Below are 26,928 nucleotides of genomic sequence, written 5' to 3'. Positions count from 1 at the left end.
TCACCTTGGGTGTCTTTAGCTCTTAATAAAAAATATTGACCAGGTTTGTGCCCCAAACAATTCGGTTTCTTATCCTTACAATCGGCGTACTTAAACGTGTACAAACACACACTTTTATTGACTTGTTTACGTTCAATTAAAGCGAAAATTGTATAAGAAGTGGGACTAACCGCGTTGATTGCCTCCGATTTTGGGCTACTGCCACACAATTGATATTTTTTCAATTGAGCTTCGTAGACGTCCAAAATGCAAGGGTTACAACCCGAATTGCAACAGTCAGACTCGTTCGGGGGCTCGGGGAGCTCCATAACCTAAAAACAAGCCAAAATTGTAAAAATTTGTCAATTTCAAATAAATTTAATGTGTAAAGTGCGCATGCACGCGTTGGAAATTTAGTGATTTTCGTGTCGCAAGTGTGGTGATTTCTCGCTGTCAATTGTCAAATCTCTTCTCGTGTGTCAGTCCAAGATGGCAGTAGGAAAAAATAAGGGCCTTTCAAAAGGGGGCAAAAAGGGTGTCAAGAAGAAGATGTAAGTGTAAAATTTGTACTAATTTGTGGTCTTTGGACCTTTCTTGGCGTCCTTCCAGTCAAAGTTTTGCGAAAATTGGTCGGATGGTTGGGAAAAAATCCGATATTGGAAGACATGCCGCCGCTTCCAAGTCATAAATAAAATGTTTGTTTTAGTGTGGACCCTTTCACCCGCAAAGACTGGTACGATGTGAAAGCCCCGTCGATGTTTGCCACCAGACAAGTGGGCAAAACACTTGTGAATCGTACACAAGGGACAAAAATCGCGTCGGAGGGCCTCAAGGGCCGAGTCTTTGAAGTGTCTTTGGCCGATTTGCAGAACGATAATGACGCTGAGCGCTCCTTCAGGAAGTTCAGACTTATTGCGGAGGACGTGCAAGGTACGTGCGCTTGGTTTTAGCCCCCTTTATGACTACATTTTAATGATGAGACTTACCCAGCTCGCATTGAATTTAAATGTGTTGAAAATTGATTTCCCTATAAGACTGATTAGATTTTGGGTTTTGAATTCTTGGCCCCCAAGTGTGACAATGGTTGAATTTTTGGGTGGTTTCAGGTCGCAACGTCTTGACCAATTTCCATGGAATGGACTTGACCACTGATAAATTGCGTTCAATGGTTAAGAAATGGCAAACTTTGATTGAGGCTTCAGCTGATGTCAAAACCACCGATGGATATTTGTTGAGAGTTTTTTGCATCGGGTTCACCAATAAGGACCAATTGTCGCAACGAAAAACTTGTTRCGCCCAACATACGCAGGTAATTCACCCACAAAAAATAATTTTGAATTTATCCGTTTTTTTTTATGATGAGATACTCAGCTCGCATTGACTCAAACATGATGAGAATTTTATGTTCCCTAAAAAATCAAAGTCTGAATTAAATTTCAGATGAAAATATTCGCTAAGTTGTGACAATTGTTTATCTAGTTTTATTTCTAGGTTCGTGGCATTCGCAAGAAGATGGTGGAAATYATCACCCGGGACATCACCGGAAGTGACCTCAAGGAAGTCGTCAATAAACTACTTCCGGATTCCATCGCCAAGGATATTGAAAAGGCCTGTCAAGGGATTTACCCCCTTCATGACGTGTACATTCGTAAAGTGAAAGTTTTGAAAAAGCCCCGTTTCGAGCTCTCAAAACTCCTAGAATTGCATGGAGATGGGGGTAAGGGAGGCTCAGGCGAACCGGGAGAAGCCGGTGCTAAAGTAGACAGACCTGAGGGCTATGAACCACCAGTCCAAGAGTCTGTTTAATTTAATTGTTTATAAGAAAAACTTAAAAAATCATAAACGTTTTATTACGTATTACAATGATTTTTTCAATTGACTCAATTTAGTCAACGCCAAATCCCTCCAATTCCTGCGTTCCTGTAACTTATCAAGGGGGACTGCACTTTCCAATTGTTTGGCGATTTCTTGAACAAGGGGGCCTTCCCATTTCTGCAACGGTTTAAAGTCCTTACTGACCGAATAAATCGTGTTTGAATATTTTTTGCAATAGTCGACGAAGCCTTCAGCGTTGAGATGAGTGGTTTCAAGGGGGCCCAAAAAGGCGTACCGCATGCCCAAACCGTCAGACATGACTTTATCGATGTCTTTGACGTCGAGGACTCCATCGGAGACGAGGTTCCAAGTTTCGTTCAAAAGGGCGTATTGGAGTCGATTGACCACGAAACCGTTGACTTCCTTGGAGAGGGAAACGGGAGTTTGCCCAATTTCCTCCATAATAGCGCGAGTTTTTTTAGTAACTGCCGGGTCAGTCCATGGGGCTGGCACAATCTCGACAAGAGGCACATAATAAGGGGGATTCACCGGGTGCGAAACCACTAGGTTTTTCCTACAAATCACATTTAAAATTACAGAAACCTGTAATTTAAATTTACTTGTTTTTGAGATGATCGGAAAATAATGACGGGAGGAAAGACGACGTCGAGCTTGAGAAAATCGTGTTGGGGCCAGCGACGTCATCCACGCTTTTCCAGACTTTCCTTTTCAATTCTAGGTTTTCAGGGACGCATTCTTGGACCAAAACGGCGTCTTTCACGGCCTCGGCCAAGCTGGTCGTGCCTTTAATGCATGCAAACTGTTGACTCGAGTTCAATTTCCCGCGTAAAAGTCCGTTTTTTTCCAAAAGTTTCAACTGTTGTTCAATGTCGGCTAAAGCCGACTTGATTTGTTTGGGCTCAATGTCGTAAATAACGACTTGGTAGCCCACATTGGCGAACAACATGGCCCATGAGCGGCCAATAAGGCCACTAAAAGGATTCAAGTAAGGTTTTTAATTCTGATAATGAAGAATCTCACCAACCTGCCGACTATTCCGATTTTTCGTGACATTTCAAGTGGAAATCACTGACACAATTGTGGAAAATCTCGTCGGTGGATCTTATTTATGTAATTATCGCGAGATTACGGTATTTACAGTACTCTCTACAGTTTTGATTAACCGCAAGGTCAGAAGTAAATAAAAGTCATGTTATAGATATAGTTTTTGTTTAGCGGTCCGTTATCTCTGAAAATAATTACTTTTTTATTTATGGGCCAAGTTTGAAGGTTTAATTGGGGTCTAGGTGACCTCAATATAACGAGATTCGATGGCAAAGACTGTTGAGTATTTTATTATTGACTATTTTCTGAAGAAAAAAAGTTACTAAAAATTTATAATTAAAATAATTGTAATTTTGTGTTGCATTTGTAACTATCGTGAATGGAAGGTTTCAAAAACTGAAAACCATTAACTGATAAGACAAATACTGATAACATTTTGATGTTAATTTACTGTTTTAACAGTATTTTATCTTGTGTTTTATAACAAATTTTGGAAAATATTATATAAATACTATTGAAGGAAAGAATAATTTCGATATTAATTAACAACTTCTTTACATTTTTTGGTTTTATGTGTAAATTTATAGATAAATAAAATTACTTGTTCGATTTTGTAAACATTATGCAATACTTACATTAGATAAAAATAAAAACGGAATATAAATTTTCTACTTGTAAACGAACACTTCTTCACTAATTGATTTTCACAATTTTTCTCAATTAATAGCGTGCAATAATACCTAAAAAATCACAATTCTTGAAAATTAACACAAATAAAAGGTCAATGACACCGCAATTCATCGTTTTCGCTCTTTTGCACACTCGACTAATGTCTATTTCGATCAAACGAACACCTGTCAAAAAATCGATCACATCGCAGCGGTCCCAAAAATGTCGTTACAATACATCAAAACTGCGTTTTTAACCCTTTGTTACATTACACGATAACATTTCACACTTCTCATACAATATAGACATTGACTCACCTGACATTTCATCATTTTTCAATAATTTCAAAATAAGCTTAAAATTTAATCAACCGGCAACCACAGTTTGACAATTCCTGAAATCCGTGACCTCTATTTGTCATTGAATGGCAAAAGCATTGGAATCGCAAGATTGGCGAGAGTTGTGTGCCGGCTGTCCCTGTACTGCCCCCGAAATGGCTTTAAACAAACTATCAATCGATGCTTTACAATTGGCCAACAAACGTGTCCTCATGAGGTAAAACCCCCGATTTGAAAACTCATTTTCAATTTTAAACCTTCAGAGTTGACTTCAACGTCCCCTTGAAAGACGGTAAAATCACCAACAACCAACGCATTGTCGCCGCTCTCGACACCATCAAATACGCCTTGGACAAAAATGCCAAAAGCGTCGTCCTCATGTCGCATTTGGGCCGCCCTGACGGCAGCCCCAACCCTAAATACACCCTGAAACCGGTCGCTGCTGAACTTAAGACCCTCCTAAACAGGTAACTCCACCTCAACCTATCCCTAACTCCTCCCTTCTGTTCTAGACTCGTCACAGCTAACTCATGTGGCGATTCCCCTAAATTCCCTAAAAGGTTCACTTCGCTCCGCCTTAACCCCACCCTAAATTTTCTGTTCGCAGAGACGTTACGTTCCTTCCCGATTGCGTCGGCCCCGATGTGGAGAAAGCCTGCGTTGACCCCGCCCCCGGCTCGCTCATCCTCCTCGAAAACCTGCGTTTCCACGTCGAGGAAGAAGGCAAGGGTGTTGACGCCGCTGGTAAGAAAATCAAAGCTGACCCCGCCCAAGTCTCCGCCTTCCGACAGAGTCTCCGCAAATTGGGCGATGTGTACGTCAATGACGCGTTTGGAACCGCCCATCGTGCGCACTCCTCCATGATGGGGGAGGGGTTTGACCAACGCGCAGCCGGATTTCTCCTCAAAAAGGAGTTACAATATTTCGCAAAGGCGTTAGACAAGCCCGAAAAACCCTTCCTTGCGATTCTGGGCGGAGCTAAAGTCGCCGACAAGATCAAACTCATCGAAAATCTATTGGATAAAGTCCAGGAAATGATCATAGGGGGCGGGATGAGTTATACCTTCCTTAAAGTGACCAAAAACATGAAGGTAATTATTTATTTGGGATTTTATACGGCATAATCGAGATTGAGTGCAACAAAAATGCCCGAAAAAAATAACGTATAGAAGGCATTGAGTGTGTACTCGTGACGTTTGTTATCTTTGTCACACCCATGAATCTCGTATGTTGTTTCTCGTTCTTCTACTTGTATTTCCTCGATTTGTGGTGGGGGAAGAAGCAATCGCGTGTCACACTCGATGATTGGTTGGTAGTACCAAGACGCGCATGCGTACACCTTTGGTATATCCTCATAACTCACATAGTTGATTACAGTAGGCGGCGGCTCAATTATTTGTTTCAAACCATCGAAAAACTCAAGAACATTACTGACTCCAGTTTCAGCTTTCTTGTTTTTGGTTCGGCTATCGTCGTAGAATTTCGTATAAATACTGTCGATTTTTTTGATCACACTATCGACTTGTCCTAGGAGTCTTTCCCCCTCTTCAATGTTCGCCGCTTTTCGGGTCTCTTCGTCCCTTGCCGATTTAACTAATTTCACTTTATCTCTCTTAACTTCCGTTTTTTTCTTTAATTCTTGATCTCCACCTTCTCGTTTTACTGTCGTGACCATTCGTTTTAGTTTCGGACGATTGGCTTCGTCCTTTTCCGGTTCTTCTCGTTGACTTTCGTTCATCATTTTTAAAACATTGGTAATTTCCTGTTCCATGGCACAAAAAGCCTCTGAACTCGACGCATCCGTCGGCGATGATAACAAATCGATCATTTTTGTCTCAATCACATCGATTGCTTTTTGTATATTTTTCTGGATGTTGTCGTTACGCAATTTCAGACCACGTAATTGGTCCAACATTTCTTGCTTGCGTTCGGGCGGAAACGGCACAGTTCGGGGACATTCAGGGATTTTTGCGAGCTCAGGTTTGCCACCACCACGGGGACAATCGGGGATTTTTGGAAGTTCGGATTTACGTTCGGCCGGTTTCGTCAAGTCGGTCACTATGATGTTGGTGCGAGGCGATTCACTTTTTTCTTTCGTTGGAAAATTATCATAAATCACTTTGATGGGCATCACGATTAGACTTTGGGGCACATGTGTTAAATATTTGTGTTCGGGGGCTGTCAAATATTCGATTAAATTCTTGACGTTTCTAGCTTTTTGTTGTGATATTTGTGACAATTTTCTTTTTCTTTCTCTAATTTCAGTCGGTGTTAGGAGTTTTTTCCAAACTGTATCATTCTCGTCCATCATACGGTGTAAATAACTTTTCGCTTCTTTTAATTTCATGCTGCCAATATTATCGCGTCTAGGGTATTCACTTTTGATAGGTTGGACATCATTTCTGTCAATATCATCCAAGAGATCGTAACATTTTAATTTTGGGCGGACTAAATTCTGACGAATTTTCCCAGTCCGGTCCTGATTGTTCACCGGACATGGTTGTGAACTCGTCACTAATAAACTGCAACAATTGGACCCTGGAAAACAAAAAAATCTCTAGATTTAAATAATTGGAGTTTTTTGTTTACCCGCCAAACTCTCGTGTTTTTTCGTCGATTTTGCCGATTGCGTTTTGTTTGGTTTCTGGGGGAAAAACCACAAACTCCCCGCGTATTTTTCTTCCAGTTCTTGATTTTTTTTCGATCTAGTTCTGCGTTTCTCCTCTGGTTTACGTTTCATCAATTTAATGAAGCCCTCAAGGCTGTCCGAAGCGACCAATTGTTGCATTAGTTTGTCATGGAGGTCCTGTTGGGGCTTCCCGCGTTGAACCTCAGGTTGTATATCGGTGAAAATCGGGAATTTGAGCGGGGGCTCCACCGATGGTGACTCCGAGAGGGCGTTTGCCTGAATCGTGACTTTCTGGAGGGATGTTTTCGATTCGATTTTCTCGAGACAGTCTTGGAACTCGTCTTCGGGCTCTTTCACCGTTTTGAGTTTTTTGAATTCGTTGATGAGTTTCGGGTCGCGACCCCCTGAGATCACCAAGTCGAATAATTTCTTGTGGAAACGCTCGATTTCGTCTAGTTTTTCGTTAATTCGTTTTGCGTGTTCTTTGAGGGTGATTCTAACCTCATCGAATTCCATCAAGGGTGAATTTTTAACGTCGTTTTTATTGTACATCAAACATGACAGAAATGATGGATTTTTCTCAAGGAAACTCGTCCTAGCAGCGATTTTCACGGCGAGTTCCTCCAATCCGTTGCAATTTTTCAGGAAGGCATTTTCCAGCTGGTGATTTACCAAATTCAAAGCCAATTTCACGCTTTTCGTGTATTCTTCACACGCCTTCTCGATGGATAACTGAGTCTCAAGGCCCCCCGTATCATCGCCGGTTTTAATTTTCGAAATCTCGTCCATTTTTTGTATTTTTCATAGAACCATCAATTTTGACAGTGGGTGAAAAAAATTGTTTGCAACGCCAGTCTGATTTTGTTTTCCAGATTGGCAATTCGTTATACGACGAAGAGGGGGCGAAAATCGTCAATAATTTGCTAGAAAAAGCGAAGAAAAACAACGTTCAAATTCACCTACCTTGCGATTTTGTCACGGCGGATAAATTCGACGAGAAGGCGCAAGTAGGGAGTGCTACACTCGAATTGGGGATTCCCGATGGTTGGATGGGATTAGATATAGGACCGAAGACTATAGAATCGTTCAGAGCCCCCATTCAAAGAGCTAAAGTTATAGTTTGGAACGGGTAAGTTGGTACGATTGAATTGACATTTGTCATCACAGCCAACTTTTTACAGACCAGCCGGTGTTTTCGAATTTGATAATTTCGCAAAAGGGACCAAAGCCATTATGGATGAAGTGGTAGCGGCGACACAAAGGGGCTGTGTCACAATTATTGGTAAAAAATCACGTTTTTTGACCGATTTTTTTTAATTTGGTGATCTAGGTGGCGGTGATACCGCAACTTGTGCCGCAAAATGGAAGACTGAAGATAAAGTTTCACACGTTTCGACAGGCGGAGGCGCCAGTTTGGAATTGTTAGAAGGAAAAGTCTTACCGGGGGTCGCAGCCCTATCAGATGCTTGAATTTCCACAAATTTGTTGTAAATTAATTGTAATATAATAGTAACTTTGATTTTGTGTGGTTGGTACGGCGATATAAAATAAAATGGCGGATTTTCCCAAACTATTTAAATAAATAACAAACAACAATTTTCACCTTTTACATTACATTGCACTGATTGGGGTCGGCGTTGTTTTGCATTTCTAGCGGTAAAGGGGGCCCCACGTCGCCTACTAGATCGGTCGGGGGTTGTCCATAGTCTTGCAACTGATTTTTTAAAAAATCAATATTTTGTTACTATTTTTATTAGAAAAACAAACCTTTTGCATCAAACTTAAAACCTTGTCAAATCTATCCTTCTTTTGCTCACTACTATCGCTTTCCTTCTCCTTTTCCAACTCTGTACAAATCTCCTCCATTAATTTCTGTTGTTTTTCGTATCTCTCCGCATCTTCCTGACTCAACTTGTCTTTATTTTTGTCCAACCAATCTGGAAACTTGTCTAAAATGTCCTTCAAACTGGGATAGAGCACATCCTTGGACAACAAACTCTGCATCATCCCTTGCATGAAAGGCATAAAGGCGTTTTGGTCCCCTTGTCCCGCAAACAAATTCATAATATCCTGTTCCAAATTGGGGTTTTGCAGCCCCTCAGCCCCTTGACTCAACCCCTGAAGAGTCTGTGATATCGTCGCGGCGAAATCATTCGAATCTCCACTCGGGTTTTCTATAACTTGTTGTGCCGTTTCGGCGATTTGTTGAAACTTGGCCTGGATCTCTTCGGGACTCAATTGGGCCCCATCGGGGTTCGCCCCAAGCAAATTGGCGAAATTTGACTCGAATTGAGCGGCGGCTTGCCGGATAAAATCGTCCGACCATTCCGCATCGGGGACTTCGTCCTTGGGGGCCTCTTTCGGCGGATCACTCTTGAAGTCTTCCAAAGCACCTTGAAACAGGGACAAGTTACGCAATCGAATTTTAAACACAGCGACTCACTGTCCAGCAGCTCGGACAACTCGGCGTCCACCTTCCCCGAATCGGGCTTTTTTGAGTCACTCATTGTTGTAAAACGGGTAAAAAACGGGAAGCTTTGTACGAAATTTACAAAAGTGAGGTTAGGGAAATATCAGGTGATTTGGGGACCAGTGCTGCCCAGGCTTGGGCAAATTTCCCTAAATTTGAATCAAATCTGAAATTATTATTGTTAGTCGCACTAAAAAAGCTCATTTTCGTTTCATTATTCTAAATGTGTTTCAATGTGTTTAATTAAAGTTTATTTCTTTTTGAATTGCTGGTGGGGGTAGAGTACAGTTGGAGACAAAATACTTTGGTCGTCACTTTTCTGACACTTTAATGTAATTCAAGCTTTAACGTTAAAATGAATGACAATTTTAAATTAATGACAGCTATTATATTTTCCTATCAAAAATATGTACAGTTGCGGAATTAAAATTTCGGGCAGAACTGTCATTTTCATAATGTAAACTCTAAAACAAACTTTACATTAATAACCTCATTTTTTACTCTTGTTATGTTTATGTCATTTTAACTTAAAAAATAGCCTCACTGACAGACAGTGAACTTTTTGAAGTGACAGAAAAATACTGCAAACTGTACAACTTGACAACTATGATTGACAGTATCTAAAAATAAGGTTAACTGTCCTAAAGCGTGCTTTACAATTTAATGTCACTCAAGTGACATTGACGACCAAGGTATTTTGTCTCCAACTGTACATTTTTGACATACGTCACTAGCTCTGCGTTACTTTAATCGCATTTGTTAAAGTGAGATAAATAGCGTGACCGACCTTACGCGTAGCGAGAGAACAACAGGGCTGTTTACAAATGTTGAAAAGAGATAACTATCTAGTACGTCTTTCGAATTATTAATTGATCCACACGCTTATTTGTATTTGGTTTCACTGGACAAAAAAATGGGACATCAAATTTTTGACACTGAAAATTTTCTGTAAAGCATGCTTTAACGTCAAATTTGACATTTGAAAATGTCAAAATTTTAAGATCATTAAAGGCCGTTTTACACTTAAAATACAGTTTAGTTTTTTTTAATTTTTGTCGTCTCTTCCACGCTCGTATATTTATCGTTGTAAAAAAAATCTTGTACATATGCTTTCTTAAAAGTACAAATGCACAACGTTATTTTTTATTTCACACAAACTTCTTAATTTGATTCAAAAAGCAGTCTGTCAATTTTACGATAAACGTCAATCATATTTTACATTCCCATTTTACAAACTTATTTTTGTATCGAAATGTATCGAAAAAAAGTTTCGGACGAAGAGAAAACCTATCAAACGCAACAGCACCTTGAAAAAGAGTTAAATGCGTTGGCACGCCAGGTAACACAATGCCAAACTTTCCCAAAATCATTTTTTTTTTCACATTTTTAGTACCTAGTTCTGGATAGGGATTGTACTCACAGCCAATTTTCTCGCGGAAGTTCATTAATTAAAGGTGACAAAGTCATTAGAATTTTTCAAAAAGAGCATGTAAACATCCTGACTGATTTAATGAGGGCGGCAGCCCCAGGTCGCACACGAGAAGATGAAAAACTCTTTGATGAATTATCAAAACTCATGGACGAAAATCGTTTTTACACTATTCAAGTCAATGAACACAAAGTGTATTTGAGGGAAATTGAGGCAGAGATAAAAGTCTTTCAAAAATCGGTTCACCAACTTCGCGAACAGCAAACTAGTGATAAGCAGTGTGAGGAACGTGTTTGGCACGCTATAAAGACAGTTGAGGCTTTAGAAAACAAACTAGAAACTCAAATGAAACAATTTGGGAAACTTTGCAGCAAAAATAAAGAGTTGAGATATGAAATTGATCATTTGTTGTGGCAAAGACGTATTTTTATCAACCAATGGCAAAGCCTAATTGACAAATTATCAGATGGAAAAAAAATTATGCTAGATTTAATCGAACAAGCAACAATTGCATACAACCAGAGAGAAGAGTGGTGCAACAAATTGCAAATTTTGCGAACCAAAGCTCATCATGACTTGAGACATAACATCCAAGAAATGAGAGATATTAGAAGAAAATACGACCATAGCATGAAACTCTCCGAATTTTTCCAAATCAAAGGCCAACGTCGAGTCATGAAAGACTTGGAAGCGAGAGAGCGGGAAAAACGACATCGCCTCTACGAAATTCTTAACGAAAAAGTCACTAAATACCACTACATGTTGAACGACATTCAGGTATTTACATTCAAAGAAATAATTTTAACATTTGACGAGTTTTAGAATTTTTGTCGCGAAAAAAACCTGAAAAACATTGCAAGAAACTTTGCAAAACAAGAAGAATTCAATTTGTCCAAATTTAAATTCGTTATCGAAACGATACAGGAAATGGAGTCAGTGAATGATACTTTAGGTTTTTTGTATTTGGACATTGACGAGCGTTTTGCTCTTCACACAGAACGAGATAATCAACAAAAAATTAAATTACTCGAACTTGAAGCTAGCTTAGAAGAGACACGTAATGCGGCTTCAGAATCTCAAGAGAAACTCAATGAAACTGAAACATTGTTTCGGGGACTTCTACAAGGAATTTCAAGTCTGTTTCAGTTATGTAAATGTGTCAAGGATCCTCTTTTTCGACTCCTGGGGAACAATACTACAGTCCAGTTTTACAATGTTGGACTCTATGCCCAAATTTTGGAAACACGAGTTCAAGAAATGCTCATCACTGCTGGTTATAGGGACAAAAACCGAAAAACTGGTGATAAGAAAAGAATAATTGATGATAAAACTGTTAATAATAAAATCTACGATATTGACCAGATTGTCAAAACCACTCCGTGTTCTTTGTTAGTACAATTTGTAGAAGAATTGTTTTTTAAGTTTTTTTTAGGTGTGTGGAACATGAAATGGTGTCAGATGTCATGGATGTGCTACAACATGTGTTGTCACGTAATGAAGCTAAAGTGAAACTTAGTCAAAGAATGCAATTGCCTGGAGGTACTGTGAGGCTTCACAGGATTTCCCATTGTCAGTTACCGAAAGCCAGACAAATCATGCAAAAAAGATACGAATAGTGTTATTTTTATACATTTTGTTTATAAGTTTTTTTAATAAATAATAATGTCAAAACAATCAATAAGTCAAAAAACAGCCAATCAAACGGCTTGTTTCGCAGTCCACGTGATCACTGATTAGCTATCCTTGTCTCAAGAAAGCAATAAAAATGACCGAACTTAAAATCAATTCCTGCAATGACAGCCCCCTCTATTGCAAAAAGACAGTCTTTAAACCACATAACCAAACTTCTGTAACAACACCATGTTGTCGGTTTTTTACTTAGGTTATGTTTTCTAATCGTTTAGTTGCACAAACCCAATGCATGTTTTATGACTTTTGGTTAAAAAGAGCGCACATTTAGTCACGATGTTTCTGGATTTAGTGTTATTTTGACATGTAATTGACACAACAAGAACTTGGTTGTTCACAATGACAATACTGTCTTAGTAAAAGACCGAAACCAGCTTGCGTGTGGTGCTAAATTAAATAAAGAACAAACAACAAATCCTTTGCAAGAATTGAAAGGTTTGGAAGAAAAATTCCAAGTTGGCAGAAAGCTTGCCAAGAAATTCACAATTTGAAAACGGAGGATTATAACCAACTTCAAAATCAATTACGAGAACGCAGAGAAGAATTAGATCATCTTTGCATTCTTGACGAACCAACTGAACTCGTCTCATTTTAAAATGATTCGAAGTAAAGATTTTTGCACTTATGATTTATTTAGTTTTTTTGGTTAATCGTTTTACTTTTTGTGGTTTCATCTTTTGTTGTGTCTTGAACTTTTCAATGAGCTTCTCGAACTGTTGAAGGGTTTTACTGATGAAAATCAGTTGTTGTTCAACTTGATTTTTACGAAATTTGATAGAAACTCCTTTTTTTGCGCACATTAACAAATGTAAATTCTACAGCTTTTTTCGTTAAAGACATGTCTTTGACAATGTCACGTGCTCGATTTTTGATTGTAGAAATTAATAGTTCAAGTTGGCGTGACTTTCTGACCGCTTCTTCAAAATGCCCTCGAAGACCTGCTGCTTGGGTGTGGAGGCCGAGCAAAATGTTTTCAACAACTTCGCGAAATCGACTTTACAATAAAAGTCACAAAAATTTTACAACCTTCAACCTAATTTTGCGTTTTTTTTTGTATACGTATCTTGTAATTATTTTGGATGAATTTCTCACGTAATTCTGTCTCTAACTAAAAAATGTGGTAAAAGATTTGAAAAAGGGCAAAATAAAGGCAATCTTTGAACAGTGTCGTTGATTTTTCACCCCATTTAAGCAAAACCTTGAGAAGTAAATGCTAGAAAAAAAATCATGCAAAAAGGATACAAATAGTGCTATTTTTATACATTTTGTTTATAAGTTTTTTTCGTAGTCAGATGACGTTTTTTTAATAAATAATAATGTCAAAATAATCAACAAGTCAAAAAACAGCCAATGAAACGGCTTGTTTCGCAGTCACGTGATCACTGATTAGCTATCCTTGTCTCAAGAAAGCAATAAAAATGACCGAACTTAAAATCAATTCCTGCAATGACAGCCCCCTCTATTGCAAAAAGACAGTCTTTAAACCACATAACCAAACTTCTGTAACAACACCATGTTGTCGGTTTTTTGCTCAGGTCATGTTTTCTAATCGTTTAGTTAAACAATCCCAATGCATGTTTTATGACTTTTGGTTAAAAAGAGCGCACATTTAGTCACAATGTTTCTGGATTTAGTGTCATTTTGTCATGTAATTGACACTTGTGTTTTATTCCGTGTTTCGAGTTAGGGATTTTGCAGCCATGCCTCGCCAACCACAGACGCCTCTAACCGAGGAAGAAAAGTTTAAATTACAAGAGCAACAAGAACAAGAACTTGGTTGTTTACAACGCCAATACTGTCTTTTAGAAAAAGACCGAAACCAGTTTGCATGTGGTGCTAAATTAATGCGTTTTAATCGAGTTTTGTCCATTTACCAAAAAGAACACGCAAATATTGAAACCGACTTGGAAGTGGCAAGTGCACCTGCGAAGAAACACGAAGACCTTAAAGATTCCAATAATCTAGGACAATTAATCGAAGATCATGATTTTTATGCCGAAGAAGTGAAAAAACAACGAAAATATATACAAGAAATCGATGGTCAAATAAAAAATGTTGAAAAGCGAGTAACACAATTGCGATCAGAGCAAATCACAGATAGACAACATGAAGATCGAATTTGGGCCGCCATTACCACAATCGATCAATTGATGAACAAATTAGATGTCCAGAATAAAAAATTCGGGATGTTCTGTGCGAAAAATCGGGATATGAAACTGGAAATTGATAGAATGTTGTGGGAAAGGGATGTTTTCATGGGGATTTGGAACAAGATGATTGATAAATTAGTAATGGGGAAAAAATTTATGATGGATCTCATAGAACAAGCCACGATTGCGTATGATCAAAGAGAAGAATGGTGTTCAAAGTTGCAAGCTTTGAGACTTAAAGCACACCATGATTTTATTCTTCACGTCCAAGAAATGAGAGAATTGAGACGAAAACAAGACAATGACCAAAAACTAGAAGAGTTTTTCAATATTAAGGGACAAAAGCGAGTCATGAGGGATCTTATGAGGAAAGAGCAATTCAAGAGGATGGAAAACAAAATCAAGCTCAAAGACCGTATGACTGAATATAAAAAATACATGAACGACATTTTGGTACTTTTTCTCTTATACAGAGTGTCCCAACGAGTTGAAAAAGTCCATTAGTGACCTTTAAATGGTAAATTTAAAAAAATATATATGGGATATTGATAGATAGGTACTAATCTAGTCCATCGCCTAAAATTATTTTCAACTATACAGTGTGTCTCAAAAATAAGTACAATACAAACTTGTGTTTTTTTAAACGAAACACCATATGTTTCCTAGCGTTTTTGGATGTAGATTTTTATGACAATGTTGGTCCATGAAAATGAAATGAAAGAAGACGGATTAAAAAGCAAAAATCTCTAAGTACACGTCTTTATTTTAAATTGAAATAAGAGATCCTAATTAAACATAAAAAAATACAAATTAACTCACAAAAGTAACAAAAAATAAAATACATTTTTAATACTTTTTATTGTTACAAATTTAAACAGGAGATGAATATTCATTTTTAAAACAATAATTTTCTATGAACATATATCGAAAAATGCTACGCAAGGGGTGCGTCTTTTAATAGGTTTTTTTTCAATATTTCCGAAATCATTTTAGAAAAAAATTTCAAAATTTGGTACAGATGGTAACTTTTATACACCTAAACAAGTACAAAAATAAAATGTAAAAATTTTTAATTAGGGGCTTCCTAAACTAGATGGGATTAGGGTAAAAATTTATTCTATTTTGTCTGTGGTTTCTTGCCACTTTCAACAACAAAATTTCATAGTATTTCATAAAAAAGGTTTTTTGTGTTTTACCGATACAATTTACGGATTTTTAGTAAAAATCGGTTTAAAAATTTATGTTACAAACCATAAACAGCATAAAAATTAAAAATTAAATTTGTTTTACCGTTTAGGACGCCCCTGATTAAAAATTTTGTTATTTAGCATTTGTTTAAGTGTACATATAAGGGTACCAAATTTTGTAATTTTACCTATTCTGAAATATTAGGAAAAACCCTTTTTTAGGGGGTGTAGCTCCTTTTCATAGCATTTTTCAAAACACTTTTATCTTAAAATTAAATATTCTATTAACTATTTAAATTTGTACCTAACAATAAAAATGAAACACTGTATAATTAACACATGAAAAATTAATTCACAAAAATTTAAAATTAACTCATTAAAATAACAAAAAAACTAAATTTTTAACACTTATAACGCTATATAACAAAGTGCTCAGCATTTCGGGAGGAGTTTGAACCCCCTAATCCCCCCCCCTTGGGTACGGCACTGTTAAAAAGTTTATTACACAAAAACTATGGCACCTAGAAATATTTTTTTACTACCGCAAAAAAGAAGGTATAAGCTATATAAGGTTGTAATATTTTTTTAGTGTGTTGCATTTGCAAAAGTAAAAAAATGAAGGCGTTTGTTAAAAGTTCAATAACTTAAAAAATTTAAATAGAACACTCTATTTATTGTTTTTTCATTTAAAAAAAATATTAAATTATCTTTCTAAAATTATTTACTTTTAGGTGTTTATAATCAATAACTAAAAAGATATTTAACGTTAAACATTAAAAAAAAAAAACTATTGTTTCAGTAGCCAAAAAGGGCACACTTGCACAAGAGATAAAAGAAATATCATTTAATAATCACATACAGGCTGTCCCAACGGTCCGAAAAAGCTCTATAACTTGTTTATTTTAAGAGATATTGACTTTTAATATTTTTTTAGATTATAGCTAGCTGTTTGATGTACATTTTAAAAATATTGCGGTTTATATACAGGCTGTTCCAATATTAAAAAAACACTAAAATTATGTTTTTTTAAATGGAATCTACTCAGTTTGATTTTATTTTTGGATTCTACGCTAAATTACAAATAACTTTTATAGAGGTTTCCTGAATGTTTGCCGCATCTTTTAAGTGTTTATTTAACAACCTGCTCAGTGGCATGCGCCTACTACGATTTTTTAAACATGACAAATTAAAAATGTCAAAAACTCATTTTTTTCAAATGGCACCCTCTATTTATTATTGTACGAATCAAAAGATCTTTTGAGAAGCTTTCCATCAATATAAGGTTTATATAGTCTAGTGTAAAATTCTAAGCTATAATCTAAAAAAAAGAAAAAGTCAATATCGCTTAAAATAAACAAGTTATAGAGCTTTTTCGGACCGTTGGGACAGCCTGTATGTGTTAAACTGAATCCATTATTCTTTATTTTTACAATAAAATAATTTGAATTTCAGTATTTATAACGTCTTTTACAATCTCTGGATAAATCAACTGATAAGTGATCCATGATGGAATTACTAAAATCGACTAATAAAAGTTTAGCGTAAAAACATTGTTTTAAAATGCTACATCCAAAAATGCCAAGCAACATACGTTGTTTCATTTAAAAAAACACAAGTTTGTATGGTAACTTTGAAAGATGATGTATGGTTGAAAATAATTTTAGTATCTATCAATGTCCTATACAATTATTTTTTTAAATTTTACTATTAAAGGTTACTTATGGACTTTTTCAGCTCGCTGGGACACCCTGTATATTTTTTTAATTACTTATTATTAAATCTAGGAGTTTGCTAAGGAACGTCAGATTCAAGAAATTGCCCGAAAATATTACATTCAAGAAGCCGAAAACTTCAGTTTGTTTAAACGGCTTAATAATCTCATTCAAGAATTGGAGTTTCTCAGTGATGAACTTGACACAGCTCAAACAAGCATTGACGACGAAAAGGAATTGCATAATGCCCGAGCTAGACAACAAAAAAATACAATACAAAGTTTACAAGAAGATTTACAAACAATCACACAAGAAGTAGAAGAAGATGAGCAAAAACTGAAAGAAACTGAACGATACATCAGTCAAATGTTATCAGGAATTGACACACTTTTTAAACTATGTCGGTGTAACAATGACCCTGTTTTACAACTTCTTGGTGACAATGCAACTATCAATGTTTATAACGCATTGTTCTACCTTGAACAAGTGGAAAAAACGGTTCACGAAGCAATGATTCGGGTTTATTCTCACGAAACTCGAAAAAAAGTTTCAGGAACACAAAGAACCGTCAAGGATAATAGAACCAAAGGAGAGCTACGAAACATTGAGCAATTTGGAGTGTCAAATCCTTGTCCTTTGTAAGCAACTTTTTTGTCCCATGTTTTAGTTTAATTTTTGATTGGTAGATGTTTTGAATATGAAATGGTGAGTGATGTAATCGATTCGTTACAACACGTGTTGAGCAGAGACGAGGCGAAGGAAGTACTAGCCGAGCGTTTGAAATCGCCTGAAATTGCTGAAAAATTACACAACGTTTCAGCTTGCTACTTGCCAAAATCGCGCGAAATCATCCAGAAACGCTACCAGTGAAATGCGAGGTCACGGCTTAGTTAATAAATTTTAATCAAAGTTGTTGTTTTTTTGTGTCAAAATTTTGACTTAAAAATGGATCAACTCAAAGGTAAAGTTGTAAATGTGGTCCTCACAATTCAGGAGGGGAAAGGGATGGAGTCTATCAAAAATTCAACGTTGATTTCTGCCAACTTTAATGGGAGAATACTGGAATCGGATCCGGTCAATGCTGAGGATTGTCCTGCTTTCAACACGAATCTGATTTGGGAAATTGAGAAGAAAGACTTGAGGAAAATCCGGAGCTCGAATCAGCCTCTAAGAGTCGAATGTTTGAGTGTTGATAATCAAAGTAGGAGAGAGAAATTCGGACATGTTTTGCTTGATTTACGGAGTGCTCAAATTGTGGAAGAACCTGAAAAGCAAGTGTCTTTCAAGTGGCAAAAATTGATTGGGGTTCGCAATAAGAAACGAAATTGTGTTCCTGAATTATACTTGTCACTTACTATAAGAAATCATCTGGAAGTGCAACCACCACAGGAGTCCTCGGACGATGTTTGGGAACCAGAACCCAGACCTGAGGGTTCAATCCCTATTAAATATCTGGAAGATGGGTACATCATGGTCGGGGACTCGGAGAAATGTACCGAAGACTACTCACTCAACATCAACATTAAGTCAGCTTCAAGTCTAGATTTGCTCCTACCGGAAGTTTTAGTTTTTCACCAAAATAATAACAAATATTGCATGTGTATCAAAATTTTTGGGATTCCGATCAAAACCAAACAATTTTCCAAAGATTTACACGACAAAATCATCTTTGAAGAGAAAATCGTTGTCAGATTGCTTTCAAATATCACAATATTGGAACAATTCTTCAATGAAGAAAAGTTTGAAGTGGGTTTCAATTGCGGTAATGATCTTCTTGGTCTCACAACTGTTAGTTTCAATGATTTGACTAATTTAAATGAGAAGTTGCTTTTGCCTACGTGTTTTTTCCGATTTCCGTCACCTAATGGTATAGTTCCGGTTGGTGATAACACTCGGAAACCTTCAGTGTCTCTTGAAATTTATCTAATCAGAAATAGAGAAGAACTCCCTGCTTTAGTTTCAAATTTGGAACAAGATGTATCAAAAGCGTGTGGGGATTACACGGAACAAGCAAAAGAAGAAATCAATCAACAGTTATTGCTCATTACTGAAGAACACATGAAGGAATTAGAAGAATGGAAAGAAAGACAAAAGGCTGAGTTTGAAGCACAACTACAAAGTGAGCTAGAGAAAGGACGTGAGGAAATGGAAAGAAAGAAAGTTGAACTAAACGAGAACATAATAAAATGTAAGGAACTGCAAGAGGAACTGCAAGAAAAACTCGACGAATTAAAACTATCAAAAACATTGAAGAAAAAACGTAAATCGTCAACAAGTCTAGTTTCTGTTATCGCAGAAAATCAAAAAAAATTTGCAGAGTGTGATAAAGAATTGTTAATCGATTACATAAGTACGTTACAAAGTGATAACGAGAATTTGAAACAGATAATTAACGAACAGAAACAAGAGTTGGAAAATATCGAGAAGACAGCTTTAACTAAAGAACAAACCACAAATCTTTTGCAAGAATTGAAAGGTTTGGAAGAAAAATTCCAAGTGGCTCAACAAACCAAAACATATTTTAAAGAACAGTGGCAGAAAGCTTGCCAAGAAATTCACAATTTGAAAACAGAGGATTATAAGCAACTTCAAAATCAATTACGAGAACGCAGAGAAGAATTAGATCATCTTTGTATTCTCGATGAACCAACTGAACTCGTCTCATTTTAAAATGATTCAAAGTAAAGATTTTTGCACTGATGATTTATTTAGTTTTTTTGGTTAATCGTTTTACTTTTTGTGGTTTTATCTTTTGTTGTGTCTTGAACTTTTCAATGAGCTTCTCGAACTGTTGAAGGGTTTTACTGATGAAAATCATTTGTTGTTCAACTTGATTTTTACGAAATTTGATAGAAACTCCTTTTTTTGTACACATTAGCAAATATAAATTCCAAACAGCTTTTTTCGTAAAAGACATGTCTTTGTAAATGTCACGTGCTCGGTTTTTGATTGTGGAAATTAATAGTTCAAGTTGGCGTGACTTTCTCGCCGCTTCTTCAAAACGCCCTTGAAGACCTGCTGCTTGGGTGTGGAGGCCGAGCAAAATGTTTTCATTCACTTCGCGAAATCGACTCTACAATAAAAGTCACAAAAATTTTATAAACTTCAACCACATTTTGCGTTTAGACGAATTTCTCAAATAATTCTGTCACTAACTGAAAAATGTGCTAGAGGTTTAAAAAAGGGCAAAAATAATGCAATTTTTGATCAGGGTCGTTGATTTTTCGCCCCATTTAGGCAAAACCATGAGAAAAATTGAAATTGTAACTCAAAAACGTACGTAAACCCTAGAAAAAAAAACACAAATAACAGTATCCACACCTAATTTAGTGTTTTTGGCTTATTTTAAACAAATTTTGCAAAGTAAATATGTTTTTGATTTAAAATTTTTTAAGTTGGTGATTTTTCGCACCGTTTAAACAGGACCTTGAGAAAATTTGAAATTTTAACTCAAAAATACGTGTCTATGAATGCTAGAATATAAGCATAAAGAACTATTTTCGACCTAATTTAGTGTTTATGGCTTACTCTTAACAAAATTTTGCAAAATAATACTTTTCTGATTGAAAATTGGACTAAAACAGTCGCAAAAAATCCAAAATTGTTAATTTTTGCGAACCAATTTGGCGAAATTTGAAGAAAAAAAACAAAAGCAGCAAATTTTTAACTTAAATTGACGATATTTTGGCTTACTTAGATTAAGTGGGCGACACTAAAGAATAATAAATTTAGGGAATTTTGCGTCGGTTGGTGACACGTAACAGTGTTGGAATTGACATTTGTCATGGTGGGTTATATGGATTTTTTATGTTCGCCACCGAAAATTCGGAAAAATTATAACTTTTTGTAAGCAACGGCAATGTCACCAACATTGAAAAGAAAAAATACACTAGGCTATTAACGCACCCAAACGAGTTTATTAATAGCCTTGTTAAGGACGCAAAATGGAAAAAATGTTTTCTTACTAGTTCAAGTTTAGAAGTTTGTAATTTTATGAAAAGTTCTTGTTGTCTCTCTGCCAGATTTTTGTTAATTTCTGTGAAATATTCAAACCGTTCTATAATACTATGTGCACTTCTAAAGCCGTCGTTTTTGTCGCACATGTCTAAGAAACTGTTCAAGTATTTCTGAAAAGTGAATTTTATACAAAGTTTGATTGAAAGTTACTTTACTTCGAAAATTATATGTGAGGCAATTTCGCGTTCCAACTCTCGTTTTGAAGCTTTCATAAACTCGATTTTTGAATGTAATTCAGATACGTCATTCTCTCTTTTTACTATGGTTTGTCTAAGATCAGCAATGGTTTCAGTGGTTCGTTTTCTCTTCTCGGCATTTATTATAAGAAAGTTATTGAAAGCGGTAAAATTCGATCGTAATATTTTCCCTTCGGATGCTATTTCGTCCCATTTTGCGTCTAATTCAACTCTGAATTCGAGGTATTTTTGTCTCTTATTTTTCAAGTATTGTTCGCGTTGCAACAATTTACTGCGAAAACGGCGAAGGGTAATCTCAGGACCTATCAGAAGGGGCCAATATCTAAAAAATCGGGTTATTTTACTCAAAACAGGCGGGAAAAATGAACTTTTCGAGTTGATGTTGCTGTTTAGATATTGTGTAATCTTCGATGCATTTCTCCGGACGAATTTGAGAAGGCCACATTTCGATTAACCAAAAATATTGCAAAAAAGGGCGCAAAACTACAACTACACTACGCGAACATTAATACTAAGAACGAAGTGTCACTAGTGTGACATTTTTACATCCAAAGTCAAGCAAGATGCTCAAATTCAAATTTTGAAAATCAAGAAAAATTCGAGTTTTCGACTTTTATTTTTTTTTATTCTTAAACAAGCTAATGTTCATCCGGCTAACAGAATTTCTTCTGTTTGATACGTCGAGCTTGAGGCAAAAAGCACTTTGAAACTGTGTGTAACTTTGCTGAAGCACCTGGCAATTCCAGTCGTTGCTGAAGCATTTCTTTTGCTTCTTTTCTACTCCACGGACGCTGAACCGCATCAATAACATCCGAAACCATTTCATATTCAACACACCTGAAAGCAAACACTGAAAATTTCCACTGAAACAATCTACTTTCAGTACAAGGAGCAAGGATCGGCTTGCACAATCCGTTCAATTGGATAAATAAAAGCAGTGGTGTTGAGAGTGGCCAAAATTTTTGTCCTCCCAGATGACCTTTTCTCCGCCTACAAAAAATAAATCAAATTTGACACAAAAAATCCTAACACAAACTTGAATTTTATCTTTGTAACCAGCTGAAATAAGAAACATTTGTATTGTCTGTTCCAAAACTTGAAGAAACAGCAAAACGTTGTAATCATGAATGGTGGAATTGTCACCTAAGAGTTTCAAAAGCGGGTCTTTCTCACATTTACACATTTTGAACAGATCTGCCACTCCTCGCATCACCGATTTTAAATGAGAGTTTAACTCATTTAAGTCTTGTTCTGCTTCTTTTGTAACTTCACTTGCTTTAACCAAATTTGTTTCTAAATTATCAAGAGTTTCTTGTTGCGTTTCAGCTCGAAGATCGTGCATTGTTTTCAGTTCATCGATGTCTAAATGCAAGATTCCGAGCTGGTCATTGATCATTTCCATGTTGTTAATTGTATCTGCGATGAACCTGAAAGTGCTGAAATTCTGCGCTTCACTGTTGTAGTATTTCCGGGCAATGTCTTTGATTTCAGCATGTTTGGAAAAATCCAATATTTCGTTCATTAAATCCTCATAATGTTGCAATTTTTTCCCAAGCTTCTTCTTGCGTTCATCCCGTTTTTGGCGCTCTTTCACCATCAAATCCTTCATGACGCGTTTTTGGCCTTTAGTCGTGAAAAACTCCTCTAGTTTTTTGGCATTATCAACTTTTTGCTTGTAACTTCTCATCTGGTCAATGTTTGATAAGAGATCTTTATGGGCAGTACTTCGCAACATTTGAAGTTTGTTACACCACTCTTCTCTTTGGTCATAGGCAATGGTCGCTTGCTCGATCATGTCAATCAAAATTCTTTTCCCGGTGTTCAACTTCTCGATAAATCGGTTCCAGATGGTGAGAAAATTTCGACGGTCCCACAAGAGATGGTCAATTTCTTCTCTCAATTTCCCGTTTTTGGCAACGATGAGGTTGAATGTGGTCATTTGGGTTTCAAGTTTGTTTTCTAACGTTTCTAGCGTTTGTCTAGCGTTGTGGACTCGGTCTTCGAATTGTCGATCAGTGATTTGTTGCTTCCTCAAAGATTGGACCGCTTTTGATACGTTTCGTATCTGGTCTTCGAGCTCTTTCATTTGGGTTTTTTTCAGGATTTCATTGTCGTGGTAGGAGTTGTAGTCGTGCAAGCGTTGCGATAATTCCTCATACATGATCTTGTCTTTGCGTTCGTAGCCAGGAGCTGCAGCCACTTCCAAATTTGTGACAATGTTTTCATACTCATTTTTGAATATGTTTACGACTTTTGAGTATTTTTTTAGTTTTCGCAAACTGTTGAATTGGGAGCTATCACGTTCCAAAGTGGCAAACTAGAATTTTTTATTATTTTGATAAATTCAAGAGACATGAGACAACCTCGCGACGAAGCGAAATCAGTTCGCGTTCCAATTGTTTTTGCTGTTGCTGATACTTGTCTTCATCTGAAAGTTTTCGCATTTTGTAGCCGGAGGACATTTTGGTGCAAAAAAATACAAAAAATGGAAAAAACCCGATTAACAAAAATGACAAAAATGACAATCATTATCTTTGTCCAGAAACTACAAGATTTTGTATTCTGATACAATTTACTTTTTTCGTTTTTAATAGATATTTTTTTCAAGTGCTAATAAAGGGCACTCTGTTCAAATATTTTTTTGTAATTACTATTCACTTTTTAAGCATTAATTGAAAATCTATGTCAAAAAATTTTTTTTTTGATTTATTATCAAACTTTTGGTTAGTTTTGATTTGCTTCTAATATTTTTTATTTGTATTTTCGTTATATTTTTTTTTTTTGAAATGTTTATCGTATCAACAAGAAATTACTTCCTAGGATTTAGGGATATTCGTGAATAGGTTGCCATAAATTTGGTTAGGTTGGTTTGTGGTGACAAACAAAAGAAGATATCACAACTAGTGTCAAAAATTTAGGTCACTCAATTGATAGTTGACAGGAAACGTCAACCGTCAACAACAGAGGGTAACCAACCCTAGGCATTCAAAATTACTTCTGAAAATTCTAGTTACAAACAACATGAAAAAAATTCAAATCCTAGGTGGTAATTTAAAAAATTGTGATGTTTAAATTTAATAATCAAGATTGCTAACGTATGCTTTCAACATTGTCGCAAACTTGACGATAAAATTCACAGCTATCTTTTACATAGTTAAATTTCCAATCAGAGAAGCCTATGATTTTGAAATTAAGTTGGCAACACTGAAAATGAGAGACAGAAGATTGCAAGTTTCAGATACTGCATTGCCAACTCAATTTTTGAACCACAGACTACTTTGATGAGAAAATAAGTAAAACATGAGGCAAAATACCAACATTTAGTCATAAAATGTTACCAACTGTGTTTTCAAACATCCAGATTGTTGCTAGCAACTTATAAACGAATCAATAATCACATAGTAACCTTATTTATCCGTCATTTCAGTCAATTTGTTAGCTTTTAATTCGCGTCCGCGTGTTATTTTTTTTTCCGATGGCGAAAACTGAAATTAAAAAAACGTTAAACTTGACTTTTCCGCGTCTTGAACCGTACCGCACCGTAGGAGATTTTTTAAAATCAAAAGACGAATTGCATTCAGTTCAATTGTAAAACACACAAGGTGAAATTTTACCAAATCTCAAATTATTGAAAATTTAAGGCCGGCATTTCAATGGGATAAACCGCGACAAGATCCCGATTTATACTTAACGGAAGCTCGTCGAACATATGCGTCAATTGTGGAAGCTTTAGAACGAAGAAGAGAATTTTACAAAGAAGAAAGAAAATCACTCGATCAACAATGGGATAATTTGCTACAACTAGAGAAAGACTTGCGAGAAAATTTTGTTAAATTAAGTTCAGTAAGTTTAGAAAAAAGTGTTTTTTGATGTTGGTAACATTTAATTGATAGTTTATCAAAAGTAATGAAGATAAGCGTGCACGGGCTATTGAAAGATGTAAAGAGGACCATAAATTGTGCGAAGAACGAGATAACGATATCAAAAAAATCAAAGAAAATATAGTTCTTTTGCAACAGATCAAGGAAGAAATGGACAAAGAGATTCGCCTCCATATTTTATACGAGGTTCAACAAAACACAATTTATTTAATCTAAATCACTGTTTTAGAAATATCTAAATTTCGTTGTTGGAGATTCAATGGATTTTCGAAATGCCATCGACGTAATTGATCGATTTGAATCGCTAATCACTACGAAACAAGAATTGGGACTTCGTCAACAGAGTTATTTCGACCATCTTGAAAACGCTAAAAACCAAACTGTACAAAACTCACTCATTTGATTATTTTTCCAAGTTTTGCAATTTCAGTCAAGAATGGCAGACGAAAACACTTTTCGAATTTTGGGATTAAACACTATCGTGGCTGGTTTACGTTCGCGTTACAAAAACGCTTCTAGTAATAGTATGAAATGGGAAAGAATTGTTTGGAGTATTAAGAAAAATGCGCTTCAAAAATACAAGGAAATCACCGAAGTGAAGTTGGCTTGCAGAAATGCGTATTTATTGATGTGTAGACGAAAAAGCGAAACACCGAAAATTTCAGAAAGCGATTTTGAAAGCCAACTGAATTACATTAAAAAGACTCTTCAAGAACTGAAAACTGTTCAAGGAGAAGCTACAGCAATCAACAAAAAAACTTTCAGCTCGATGAAAGGGGAAGTTTCCAAAGGGTCGCGAAAAAAATGATTTAATTGTAATTGTAATTATTTAAATAATATTGGATATGCATACAGTAGTGGTTTCGATCGTTATTAATAGAAATTTAGGTCTCATTTGTTTACATGCAATTGTTTGTTTCTCAACTCTTGCTTAAAAAAAGTATAAACAGTGGTCAATTTGTAATTTGTGTCCTAGAATTGGGATTTATTTTTGTCAGGTTGGTATTTAATGACATTTAACACGTGACAAAAAATATCGATTAGATAATTTTTGTTTCAAAACAACTTGGAAAACTGCAAGTTATATCACATACTGAAAATCATTGTTTTCAAAGGTGAGAAGCTTTCTGTAATCAGTGTTTTATACTATTTTTTTTTTCTATTTTCTAAAAACAGAAAACTTTTAAATCTAGGAAATTTTGCGTCGCAGTGTTATTTATTTATGAAGACGTAAAATTCGACTCGAATTTTTAATAATACATCAATAGTATATTAAAATGCGAATTAGAAAGCCTCCATTCAAACAAGAAATTTAAATTCCGACACGAGCCTCTGCTTAAATGGCCTCCTGTATCCAGTGTTTTATATTATTCTTTACTGGTTTGCAGTTTCTAAGGTTGGAAAATTCAACTCAAACCGACATATCGTCAATTTGTCACCAACACTAAAACATAAAATGCACTGTCAGATGCTGTATTTTTGCGCCCTGATTCTATGATAAACAAACAGTGTAATACAAAATTGTAAAATTGACCGAAAATATGCAACCCTTATTGCTAGGGTGGTTTAGGTATATTGACCCATCTGTCAAACTAAGTAAAAATATCAATTTTGTTATTTTTGACACTGATATAGCTTAGGATAAGACACCCTATAGTGAACAATTTTGAAAGTTAATAAATAATTTTACCTGATTTCCCC

At 36.0% G+C, this 26,928-nt stretch overlaps 12 protein-coding genes across 14 annotated transcripts in view; 6 read left to right on the top strand and 6 right to left on the bottom strand.

Moving 5' to 3' along the window:
* Window positions 1-1,001, bottom strand: part of LOC123009141 (NADH-cytochrome b5 reductase-like) — a 2,661-nt gene extending 1,660 nt beyond the window's left edge. The window contains exons 1-2 of the mRNA XM_044405266.1: window positions 966-1,001; window positions 5-311 (exon numbers count right to left, since the gene is read on the bottom strand). Of these exons, the coding sequence (XP_044261201.1) occupies window positions 5-308 (304 nt within the window). The 5' untranslated portion in view covers window positions 309-311; window positions 966-1,001. The remainder of the gene's footprint in view (window positions 1-4; window positions 312-965) is intronic.
* On the top strand, window positions 388-1,836 carry LOC123008802 (40S ribosomal protein S3a). Its single transcript, XM_044404817.1, has 4 exons — window positions 388-530; window positions 686-909; window positions 1,086-1,288; window positions 1,471-1,836. Exons 1-4 carry the CDS (start codon window positions 469-471, stop codon window positions 1,783-1,785), a joined length of 804 nt encoding a protein of 267 aa, XP_044260752.1. The 5' UTR covers window positions 388-468; the 3' UTR covers window positions 1,786-1,836.
* LOC123008801 (lambda-crystallin-like) lies at window positions 1,813-3,654 on the bottom strand. The gene is made up of 4 exons (XM_044404816.1): window positions 3,495-3,654; window positions 2,840-3,043; window positions 2,415-2,786; window positions 1,813-2,368 (listed from the first exon to the last, which is right to left on the bottom strand). The coding sequence occupies exons 2-4, from the start codon at window positions 2,866-2,868 to the stop codon at window positions 1,837-1,839; spliced, it is 933 nt and encodes a 310-aa protein (XP_044260751.1). The 5' UTR covers window positions 2,869-3,043; window positions 3,495-3,654; the 3' UTR covers window positions 1,813-1,836.
* A 211-nt stretch (window positions 3,655-3,865) lies between these two features.
* LOC123008799 (phosphoglycerate kinase) lies at window positions 3,866-8,065 on the top strand. 2 transcript variants are annotated; one of them, XM_044404814.1, is made up of 7 exons: window positions 3,866-4,083; window positions 4,130-4,333; window positions 4,379-4,426; window positions 4,474-4,957; window positions 7,368-7,624; window positions 7,677-7,777; window positions 7,826-8,065. In XM_044404814.1, the coding sequence occupies exons 1-7, from the start codon at window positions 3,953-3,955 to the stop codon at window positions 7,963-7,965; spliced, it is 1,365 nt and encodes a 454-aa protein (XP_044260749.1). In that variant the 5' UTR covers window positions 3,866-3,952; the 3' UTR covers window positions 7,966-8,065. The 2 variants fall into 2 exon arrangements, with proteins under 2 accessions (XP_044260749.1, XP_044260750.1); XM_044404815.1 differs by lacking the exon at window positions 4,379-4,426 and having other exon boundaries at window positions 3,889-4,083.
* LOC123008797 lies at window positions 4,953-7,427 on the bottom strand. The gene is made up of 2 exons (XM_044404812.1): window positions 6,456-7,427; window positions 4,953-6,404 (listed from the first exon to the last, which is right to left on the bottom strand). Exons 1-2 carry the CDS (start codon window positions 7,282-7,284, stop codon window positions 4,978-4,980), a joined length of 2,256 nt encoding a protein of 751 aa, XP_044260747.1. The 5' UTR covers window positions 7,285-7,427; the 3' UTR covers window positions 4,953-4,977.
* On the bottom strand, window positions 8,054-9,153 carry LOC123008803 (peroxisomal biogenesis factor 19). Its single transcript, XM_044404818.1, has 3 exons — window positions 8,939-9,153; window positions 8,263-8,888; window positions 8,054-8,209 (listed from the first exon to the last, which is right to left on the bottom strand). Exons 1-3 carry the CDS (start codon window positions 9,000-9,002, stop codon window positions 8,102-8,104), a joined length of 798 nt encoding a protein of 265 aa, XP_044260753.1. The 5' UTR covers window positions 9,003-9,153; the 3' UTR covers window positions 8,054-8,101.
* Window positions 9,154-10,166: 1,013 nt separating this feature from the next.
* LOC123008835 (outer dynein arm protein 1-like) lies at window positions 10,167-12,049 on the top strand. Its single transcript, XM_044404859.1, has 4 exons — window positions 10,167-10,304; window positions 10,356-11,171; window positions 11,217-11,782; window positions 11,827-12,049. Exons 1-4 carry the CDS (start codon window positions 10,218-10,220, stop codon window positions 12,008-12,010), a joined length of 1,653 nt encoding a protein of 550 aa, XP_044260794.1. The 5' UTR covers window positions 10,167-10,217; the 3' UTR covers window positions 12,011-12,049.
* Window positions 12,050-13,733: 1,684 nt separating this feature from the next.
* On the top strand, window positions 13,734-18,078 carry LOC123008590 (protein lava lamp-like). The gene is made up of 3 exons (XM_044404466.1): window positions 13,734-14,686; window positions 17,205-17,770; window positions 17,819-18,078. Exons 1-3 carry the CDS (start codon window positions 13,784-13,786, stop codon window positions 18,000-18,002), a joined length of 1,653 nt encoding a protein of 550 aa, XP_044260401.1. The 5' UTR covers window positions 13,734-13,783; the 3' UTR covers window positions 18,003-18,078.
* LOC123008589 (centrosomal protein of 120 kDa-like) lies at window positions 18,045-19,835 on the top strand. The gene has a single exon (XM_044404465.1). It carries the CDS (start codon window positions 18,078-18,080, stop codon window positions 19,800-19,802), a length of 1,725 nt encoding a protein of 574 aa, XP_044260400.1. The 5' UTR covers window positions 18,045-18,077; the 3' UTR covers window positions 19,803-19,835.
* On the bottom strand, window positions 19,825-21,884 carry LOC123008591. Of its 2 annotated transcripts, none has more exons than XM_044404468.1 (4): window positions 21,715-21,884; window positions 21,300-21,668; window positions 21,098-21,245; window positions 19,825-20,205 (listed from the first exon to the last, which is right to left on the bottom strand). In XM_044404468.1, the coding sequence occupies exons 1-4, from the start codon at window positions 21,789-21,791 to the stop codon at window positions 19,837-19,839; spliced, it is 963 nt and encodes a 320-aa protein (XP_044260403.1). In that variant the 5' UTR covers window positions 21,792-21,884; the 3' UTR covers window positions 19,825-19,836. The 2 variants fall into 2 exon arrangements, with proteins under 2 accessions (XP_044260403.1, XP_044260402.1); XM_044404467.1 differs by having other exon boundaries at window positions 21,098-21,259; window positions 21,305-21,668.
* Window positions 21,885-21,960: 76 nt separating this feature from the next.
* On the bottom strand, window positions 21,961-23,877 carry LOC123008777 (outer dynein arm-docking complex subunit 1-like). The gene is made up of 4 exons (XM_044404785.1): window positions 23,710-23,877; window positions 22,383-23,663; window positions 22,233-22,336; window positions 21,961-22,183 (listed from the first exon to the last, which is right to left on the bottom strand). The coding sequence occupies exons 1-4, from the start codon at window positions 23,806-23,808 to the stop codon at window positions 22,000-22,002; spliced, it is 1,668 nt and encodes a 555-aa protein (XP_044260720.1). The 5' UTR covers window positions 23,809-23,877; the 3' UTR covers window positions 21,961-21,999.
* An 880-nt stretch (window positions 23,878-24,757) lies between these two features.
* LOC123008879 (coiled-coil domain-containing protein 42 like-2-like) lies at window positions 24,758-26,075 on the top strand. Its single transcript, XM_044404920.1, has 5 exons — window positions 24,758-24,934; window positions 24,988-25,189; window positions 25,240-25,413; window positions 25,457-25,609; window positions 25,658-26,075. The coding sequence occupies exons 1-5, from the start codon at window positions 24,822-24,824 to the stop codon at window positions 26,033-26,035; spliced, it is 1,020 nt and encodes a 339-aa protein (XP_044260855.1). The 5' UTR covers window positions 24,758-24,821; the 3' UTR covers window positions 26,036-26,075.
* The last annotated feature ends 853 nt before the right edge of the window (window positions 26,076-26,928 follow it).

Source organism: Tribolium madens, unplaced genomic scaffold (assembly GCF_015345945.1).
Source record: "Tribolium madens isolate multiple individuals breed KSU strain unplaced genomic scaffold, Tmad_KSU_1.1 Scaffold_71;HRSCAF=194;Tcas5.2_LG6, whole genome shotgun sequence".
Classification (NCBI taxonomy): domain Eukaryota; kingdom Metazoa; phylum Arthropoda; class Insecta; order Coleoptera; family Tenebrionidae; genus Tribolium; species Tribolium madens.
Note: the sequence above shows the minus strand (reverse complement) of the source record. Positions and strands in the feature narration are given on the sequence as shown.

Bases quoted from the DNA above. Each gene is read 5' to 3' on its own strand.
- LOC123008879 (XM_044404920.1), top strand. From the start codon at position 24,822: ATGGCGAAAACTGAAATTAAAAAAACGTTAAACTTGACTTTTCCGCGT. The intron at 25,190-25,239 runs GTAAGTTTAGAA...TTTAATTGATAG, and splicing joins ATTTTGTTAAATTAAGTTCA to TTTATCAAAAGTAATGAAGA. The intron at 25,414-25,456 runs GTTCAACAAAAC...TCACTGTTTTAG, and splicing joins GCCTCCATATTTTATACGAG to AAATATCTAAATTTCGTTGT.
- LOC123008799 (XM_044404814.1), top strand. From the start codon at position 3,953: ATGGCAAAAGCATTGGAATCGCAAGATTGGCGAGAGTTGTGTGCCGGC. The intron at 4,334-4,378 runs GTAACTCCACCT...CTTCTGTTCTAG, and splicing joins CTTAAGACCCTCCTAAACAG to ACTCGTCACAGCTAACTCAT. The intron at 4,427-4,473 runs GTTCACTTCGCT...TTCTGTTCGCAG, and splicing joins TCCCCTAAATTCCCTAAAAG to AGACGTTACGTTCCTTCCCG.
- LOC123008589 (XM_044404465.1), top strand. From the start codon at position 18,078: ATGGATCAACTCAAAGGTAAAGTTGTAAATGTGGTCCTCACAATTCAG.
- LOC123008777 (XM_044404785.1), bottom strand. From the start codon at position 23,808: ATGTCCTCCGGCTACAAAATGCGAAAACTTTCAGATGAAGACAAGTAT. The intron at 22,337-22,382 runs GTTTGTGTTAGG...TATTTTTTGTAG, and splicing joins GTTACAAAGATAAAATTCAA to GCGGAGAAAAGGTCATCTGG. The intron at 22,184-22,232 runs GTACTGAAAGTA...GTTTGCTTTCAG, and splicing joins CAAGCCGATCCTTGCTCCTT to GTGTGTTGAATATGAAATGG.
- LOC123008591 (XM_044404467.1), bottom strand. From the start codon at position 21,791: ATGTGGCCTTCTCAAATTCGTCCGGAGAAATGCATCGAAGATTACACA. The intron at 21,669-21,714 runs GTTCATTTTTCC...CCGATTTTTTAG, and splicing joins CAGCAACATCAACTCGAAAA to ATATTGGCCCCTTCTGATAG. The intron at 21,260-21,304 runs GTAAAGTAACTT...TTCACTTTTCAG, and splicing joins CCTCACATATAATTTTCGAA to AAATACTTGAACAGTTTCTT.
- LOC123008797 (XM_044404812.1), bottom strand. From the start codon at position 7,284: ATGGACGAGATTTCGAAAATTAAAACCGGCGATGATACGGGGGGCCTT. The intron at 6,405-6,455 runs GTAAACAAAAAA...TTTGTTTTCCAG, and splicing joins AAAACACGAGAGTTTGGCGG to GGTCCAATTGTTGCAGTTTA.
- LOC123008803 (XM_044404818.1), bottom strand. From the start codon at position 9,002: ATGAGTGACTCAAAAAAGCCCGATTCGGGGAAGGTGGACGCCGAGTTG. The intron at 8,889-8,938 runs GTGAGTCGCTGT...CCCTGTTTCAAG, and splicing joins GTTGTCCGAGCTGCTGGACA to GTGCTTTGGAAGACTTCAAG. The intron at 8,210-8,262 runs GTTTGTTTTTCT...TTAAAAAATCAG, and splicing joins TTTTAAGTTTGATGCAAAAG to TTGCAAGACTATGGACAACC.
- LOC123008835 (XM_044404859.1), top strand. From the start codon at position 10,218: ATGTATCGAAAAAAAGTTTCGGACGAAGAGAAAACCTATCAAACGCAA. The intron at 10,305-10,355 runs GTAACACAATGC...TCACATTTTTAG, and splicing joins TAAATGCGTTGGCACGCCAG to TACCTAGTTCTGGATAGGGA. The intron at 11,172-11,216 runs GTATTTACATTC...GACGAGTTTTAG, and splicing joins ACATGTTGAACGACATTCAG to AATTTTTGTCGCGAAAAAAA.
- LOC123008590 (XM_044404466.1), top strand. From the start codon at position 13,784: ATGCCTCGCCAACCACAGACGCCTCTAACCGAGGAAGAAAAGTTTAAA. The intron at 14,687-17,204 runs GTACTTTTTCTC...TATTAAATCTAG, and splicing joins AATACATGAACGACATTTTG to GAGTTTGCTAAGGAACGTCA. The intron at 17,771-17,818 runs GTAAGCAACTTT...TTTGATTGGTAG, and splicing joins GTGTCAAATCCTTGTCCTTT to ATGTTTTGAATATGAAATGG.
- LOC123008801 (XM_044404816.1), bottom strand. From the start codon at position 2,868: ATGTCACGAAAAATCGGAATAGTCGGCAG. The intron at 2,787-2,839 runs GTTGGTGAGATT...GAATCCTTTTAG, and splicing joins AAAATCGGAATAGTCGGCAG to TGGCCTTATTGGCCGCTCAT. The intron at 2,369-2,414 runs GTAAATTTAAAT...TGTGATTTGTAG, and splicing joins TCCGATCATCTCAAAAACAA to GAAAAACCTAGTGGTTTCGC.